Raw genomic sequence first — 6,695 nt, 5'->3', positions numbered from 1 at the left:
TTAAAAATTGCCCCTGATTTCACAGAATTATTTCCTCTAGTTAGAAGTCCTTCTTTGACTATTGCAAACAATTTCTATAACTGGCTTCTCACGTGAGTCCTACTACACATCTGATCATCAGCTGGCTAGACAGGCCCATCGGAACACATAACTGTATGCATTATGAGTAAAAACATCTAGGCGTAAAGCTATCTGCAAAGTAAAATAAATATTAAAATCTAAGGTCAAAGTCGGGTCTCCAAATCTGGGGACAAAGCTAAGGAGGGCTGGCTCCTGCGACTGAGCCATCCACAGGTTACTCACAGGAACAGCTCCCCAGTGGGGCTGGGAGGTGCCTGCCTGACTTCCCCTGGAAGCTCCCTCCCTGGAGGCCCCCAGAGAGGGCAACCTCTTAGTGAATCCATGGACGGAGAAAAATCAGGAAACATCTATGCTGGAGCCTGCTATAAATGTGGGCCAGGAGTGTAGTTGTCATGACAACCATAAACCAAAAAAAGTCTAGGAAAATGTGTGTTTTAAACACAAAGAAGAGGGAACCCTGATTCCTGGGGACTCATCTTGATTTCATACGCAGGGAAGGCTCTTGAGCAGAGGAGGGAGCGCTCACGATACCATGGTTAGCTGGAAATATCTCTTTTAAAAAAATCCTGAACCCTGTACTGGATTCTGTTCTTACTCTCTTTATTTGTTTTCATTCTGTTCTCTTTGGTCCCTGAAAGGGCTGTGCACTTAAAAAAGAGCTTGCCTGAGACAGGGGAGATGCTCAGTAAATAAAGGACCCAGATTTGTTCTTGAGTCATCAAAGTCTCTTTTGTAAAGTAATACAGCGTTCTGGTTTACTAATTAATCTACTGTGCTTTTGGTTAGTCTGAATCAGTCCTCAGGGCCTGACAGTCACGGTGTGGGGAACTAGAAAAAATAGCAACTGAGTTTATAGATCTGCAGACAGACTTCGAACTCTGGGGACCCCTCCCACTACAACCAACCACTGGGGCATGGACTGACATGGTTGGGGGCTTGTCCCTTTCGTTTGAAAAAGTGTTTAACCATATAGTTCCTTCTGCACTCTATGAAAGTAGTCATTGGGTAAAATTTGGAAAACATTTTTTTTAAGTTATACAAAATAAAATTCCCACATAAACTCCATTCCTGGAGATGAGCTTTCTTAAAGTATTGACGTATGATTTGTGTTTATGTGTGTGAGTGTGTATGCATCCATGTTTAACAAAACTTGGATCGTAGTATCCATGTTGCTTTTTTCTCTAGGTATATCAGTAATTTAGCTCATTTTCTTAAATATTTTCAGTAACATGATTTTTCAATGGCTATATAAAATGGCTACTGATATACCATAATATATTTAGCCCTCTACTCTTGTAGGTAATTTTAAATTGTTTACAAATTTTCACTATTGTGGATAATTCTAAAGCAACCATCCTTATATGGTACATAAAATTCTATAAACCTATCTCTGACCATTTTGTTTGATAAATCTTTAGTAATAAGGGTCAAAGAATACAAATATTTTAAAAGGCCTTTGCTGCATAGTGGTAGGCTAGTCCTAAGAAAAGCTGAACCTTTGTGAAGCCTGTTCCTGTACCCTCATCGATACTCTATGAGCATTAAGAAAAGTTCTTTGCCAGCCTGAGAGATGGAAAACAGTATGTCATTATTTGAATTTGCATTTCATTGATTACTGGTAAGTCTGGATGCTTTTTCTATGTTTGTTGGCATTATTTTTTTTATGTTGTAAGTTTTCTTTCATGCCTTCTTTTGGTATGTCTATCATTTTCTTTCTGAAAAAGTACTTTATAGATTGTTTGCTACAAATACTCCCAATTTGTGACTTGACGTTACATGAAGGGTCTTCAAAAAGTTCACGGAAGGATTTGTATTCTTTTTAATTCCATTTTTCTATTAACTTTTTGAAGTGCCCTCATCGGGTGTGTGTGTATTTAATTTTTAATCATTTCTATTTCACTCAGTGGGCAAGTTTTTTTTCTCTCTTTCTGCCGTTCTTAGTCAATTAGGGAATAGGGAAAACACTTTTGAAGCCATACTCAAGTAATTTCTGCATGGAGTACTTTGATTACATTTAGAGCCTCTTGGAGGAGAATGATACCTCAATATTCCTTCTTTGTATAACTCTTGATGTTTTTTGGAAATCTTATATTACGTGTTCACCATAACAAGAAAGGCAGCTTAACTAAGGAGATAAAACAGCTATGACCCTATTTCACAGATGGGAAAACAAAAACTGAGAAATGGCTTGCATTAGATTGTACAATAATTCAGGGGTGGTGCTGGGTCAAGGACCTATCTTTTGACCCCCCGAGTGTTCTGTTCATGATCGTGCTGGACAACAAACTAGGTCGCCTCCATTTGTCTCAGAAAATGTGCAAATAGTGCAGTACTGCTCAAACTCCTGGCTTTGAATATGTGGCAGAGTTCCTCTGCCACTGACCTAGATATTACATGAGCACCCTAACCCTGGCTAGCTTAGAAGTTAATATTTTGTTAACTTTTCTTTGGTCTATGAGATGACTAAGTTTTGGACTATTTCTTGAGGAATGGGAGACTTATAAAACTGGCATTTCTTCTCTCATGGAATGTCTATGCTTTTGTTTCTTAAACACACAGCATTTGACAAATTGAGATTTCTATCAGTCCCAAGGAAATGGTATTCACCAGAACAGGGCAGGAATTCACAGTCCTCTTAACTGGAAACACATGCCCAATCTTGGGTGCAAGAGGCTGGATTCTTGTAGGATGACACCAACAGTGGTGCAGACACATTTGCATGTCGCTGGCCTGTAGGATTTTCTCCCTAAAAGGAGATCATTTTAGAGAATCTTCTCTGCTCAGCTCTGAAGACCAAAGAAGAAAATGTGCATACTCCACAGTATCTGGATTCTCTCTGCAGCCAGTGAGAGACCAAATGCCACTTAGTGCTTGGTCACTGTTTTCAGTAGGAGGGTGGTGGTATGCAGGGGCCCGGCTAGGGTGGCTTCATTGGCTTTGTGCTCCAAATACCTGCCAGTTTTGCCAGAAGAGGGGCCGCTTTCTGCCCTCGGCTGAGGATGTGGGTCCTTCTGACCTTGGTGACAAGGACTGCTGGAATGCAAGTCCAAGAGCAAAACAAACCACCCTGGCTTGTCTTACTGTGGTGCCCCATTTCTCTCCTTCCTGCATTCTTCCCCTGCCGCCCCCGCAATGCGGAGCCTGCTTAAGTCCACCTGTAAGGGGAAAGCTCATACTTCTGTTGCCCCCGTTTGCCCCTCATTTCTCTTCCTTCTTGTCCCCCTGCATCGTCTGTGAATTCTCTGAAGGCAACGGGTCCCGTCTTACCCATCTTGATGTTCATAGCAACTGGTACAGGTTTTTAAAAATTAATTTTAATTACAGAATTAACATATGAGCTTATTCCCCTTTGAAAATATTAGAACATTACAGATAAAGCTGGAGTCCTCTGTAATTCCCTTCCCCTCTATCCAGTCTCTGTTTCCTTCTTCGCTCTTCAGAGCTTGCTACCATGATGAATTAGGCATGTGTCCTTCCAAATAATTCCAGGAAAAGTTTTACTTATATCGTTTTGTTGTGTGCATTTTAAAAAAATGCAAATGGAATCCTTCTGTGTGAATTGTAGCGCAACTTACTTTATCCACCCAAGTGTGTGTTTCAGATCTGTCCACACGGGTGCACCTAGATCTCATTTTTCCTTTACATTATATTATATATTAAGGACATTCTGAATATGCAAGTATTCAGCATTTAGATGACTATACCACATTTTATTTAGTAAACGCTTTACTAACAGATGTTTAGGCTGTTTCCAGTTTTTGCTTTAAGAAACAATGCACAGTAAGAATCTTGTGTTCTTGTGAGTGTTTCTCTAGCAAAAATATCCAGAAGTGAGCTGCTGGCTCACAGGGTGTGGGGAGTTTTAATTTTGAGAGAGAACGCAGAATTCTTGATATTTAGCAAGGGCATAAGAGAAACTTATTTAAGTGAGCTGACTTCTCTCTTGGCAGGATGCATGATACAGCATGTAGAAGAGAAACAGGACTGAGAGCAACTCTCATTCCAGACTTGCTCCTGCCATGAACTGGCTTCTTGGTACTGGACACCTTCTTCCCCTCCCTGGGCCTCACTTTCCCTGCTTGTAAAACAAGGGAGTTGGACCAAATGCTTTCCATCTCAAGTACCCTTTGGTCCTGAGGGTCCATTCTATAAGGTTTGTACCTGAGGGGTCCCCAGCCGCTCTATCAGAGGGACCAGGTGAAGCGGGGCATACTTGGCTTCCAGGCGTTTCATGCGGACCTCCAGGCGTTCCCCCTCTGCAAAAGGAACAGCAAGGCAGATGAGACCCAGGGCACAGTGAGTGACTGGGCAGGGAAAAACTGTGAGGACCTGATGATGTATCTTTGTTCCAAAACATGGATGGAGCATGTAGAACTGTTCTTTTTGGTTCTGGAAAGCACATTTGAACTCATTACAAGAAAACATTTTCTATGCTCTCTGTCCAACAATGGAATCACTAACCTTATGAAGTGGTGAATTCCCATCACTCGAAGAATTTAGACCAAGGCTAGATAGCAACATACTAGGGATATTCTAGAAGGAACAAGCCTTGCAGTGTCATTTCCAATCCTGTGTTTCTGTGACTATTCAATAGGCGCCCAAAGCTTTAACCTCCTCCCTTGCTGACTGCAGATCTGAGTTGACTGGGATTAAGACGTGAGCATAAGGTTCAAATGCAAGTTGGCTATTCGGCTGCTGTTAGTGTTTTCTTACCTTTGATGTAGACTCTAGGCAAGATGTTTTGGAAAGGTGCAGCATGGAGCAAATCACAGACTTCCTCCTGAGACTGCAGAGATGGAGGGAAAGAAAGAAAACAATTTTCATTTTAAGTCAGGAAGAATTTTCATTCCTAAAAATTTGAGCACTGGAGTCAGCCAGACCTGGGTTCAAATCCTGACTCTTCTACTTATCAGCTGTGTGACCTTGGGCCAGTTACTTAGCCTCTCTGAATCTACCTGCTGATGAGGATGAAAATAGTACCAACTTTAAAAGGTTACTGTGAGGATTAAATGAGAGAATGCATAACCTTGTAGCACAGGCTCAGGCACATATGAGAGCTCAATACATTTTTAGTATAATCTTACAAGGAATTTGCTGAGAAACTAGAATGGATGATGAAAAGATCAACCAGGGATGATGTGCCCCCAGACTCTGTTTGTCTGGTAGGTTGTGAGGCCTATAGGCTCGAAGCAGGTGGCTGGGCCAGTCCTCCAATTCATTAATCCAGGATGACTCTGTGAAAAGGCCTGCGTCTGATTAGTTTTCTTCATACCAGACACCAACTGGTGAGAGAAGAGGGACTAGAACCCAGGCCAGATAGGTTTTTTTTTTTCCTTTTTGTCTTTTTTACTGACCAGCAACGGGATCGCAACCCTCTGTGTTGCGCCCGCCCCGCGCTCAGCCAGTGAGCGGGAACTGGTCTCCACATGGGATCCGAACCCTTGGCGGGAGCGCCGCCGTACTCCCAAGCGGTGCACTCTCCAGTGTGCCACTGGGCCGGCCCGGCCAGATAGGTTTTGATGATCACTTGTTATACACAAAAGTAAGCTTAAAAACAAACATACACTACAGTGGTTGGAGGGAAAAGCTTGGTTAGGGAAGACAGAAGGCAGAGCCTAACAGGCTTATTCTCCTGGGACCAGCTCACGATCACTAGATTTTAGGACAAAGGGGAGGAAAGGGGCCCGGAGAAGCCGCCTGCCACTGGGGCTTGCTTTCTTTTCTTTAAACTCGGTCATTTGGATTAGATAAGATCCAGGCTTCATCCAAACCCTGACACTCTGGCATTCTAAACATCTGAAAATATCAGGGTTCTGAGTGCTCTTGGCTTTCACCACCCTAGGCATGGATGGAACACTGTGTTCCTGGGAATCTGGAAGGCCAGGTGCTCAAGAGGGGGACCCTCAAACTCCTTTTTTTAAACTGTAGAGCAGTCCTTGAAATGAGGGGATACAAGAGGGAGGACACTCTGAAGTCCCTTCAGAGGGATCTGCCTCATCTAACTGATTGTAATTCTCAGTTTCTTAGCCAGAGGGGAAATTTTCCCTTTTCTTAATTGAGCTGTTTTTCTCCTCAGTACATCACACAACCTGGTCTTTATTGCTATGTCTAAGCTTAGATTCTTTGGTTCCTCATATAACCTGAAAACTTGGCTTATTGATCATTCAGGCTATTCTTTCATATTCATGTGGTGACTTACACTGATTGATTTTTGAATGATGAACCAGCTTTGCATTCCTGGGATAAACCCCACTTGACTGTGATCTATTATCCTTTTTATGTACTGCTTGCTTTTATTTGCTAATATTTTTGAAACCAGGCCCCCCTCAAGATTTCTCTTAAACGCTTTCCTTTTCTTCCCTGTGCTCATTTACACAGCTTCTATATACTTATGGTTTAAGCATCAGAGCTGAGCCTCCCTCCTGTTTCCTAATCAACCTTTGTGAACAAAGGCACTCCAAAGAGAGGCCACGCTGATTACTAACCTATGCTCTTGCTTAAAGAAAACTGTGTCACACATGTACATTAGTCAAGGGTCCAAGTCAGGTATTCTAATGTTTCAGTGACGCTTGGCTGAGATTACTGTCTTTGAGTTTTTCCTTAGGAAATACCAC

The 6,695-nt window shown here is 42.3% G+C and overlaps 1 protein-coding gene across 1 annotated transcript in view; it reads right to left on the bottom strand.

The window, feature by feature from the left end:
- The window catches only part of LOC103604316 (cytoplasmic FMR1-interacting protein 2-like), a gene marked incomplete at its 5' end in the record, with an annotated part of 14,184 nt that extends 9,308 nt beyond the window's left edge, over window positions 1-4,876 (bottom strand). Inside the window, 2 exons of the mRNA XM_008588880.1 lie at window positions 4,243-4,337; window positions 4,795-4,876. Of these exons, the coding sequence (XP_008587102.1) occupies window positions 4,243-4,337; window positions 4,795-4,876 (177 nt within the window). The remainder of the gene's footprint in view (window positions 1-4,242; window positions 4,338-4,794) is intronic.
- Between the last annotated feature and the right edge of the window lie 1,819 nt (window positions 4,877-6,695).

Source organism: Galeopterus variegatus, unplaced genomic scaffold, assembly GCF_000696425.1.
Source record: "Galeopterus variegatus unplaced genomic scaffold, G_variegatus-3.0.2 Scaffold5084, whole genome shotgun sequence".
Lineage (NCBI taxonomy): Eukaryota > Metazoa > Chordata > Mammalia > Dermoptera > Cynocephalidae > Galeopterus > Galeopterus variegatus.
The sequence above is the reverse complement of the archived record's forward strand: the minus strand, read 5'-3'. Positions and strand labels throughout refer to the sequence as shown.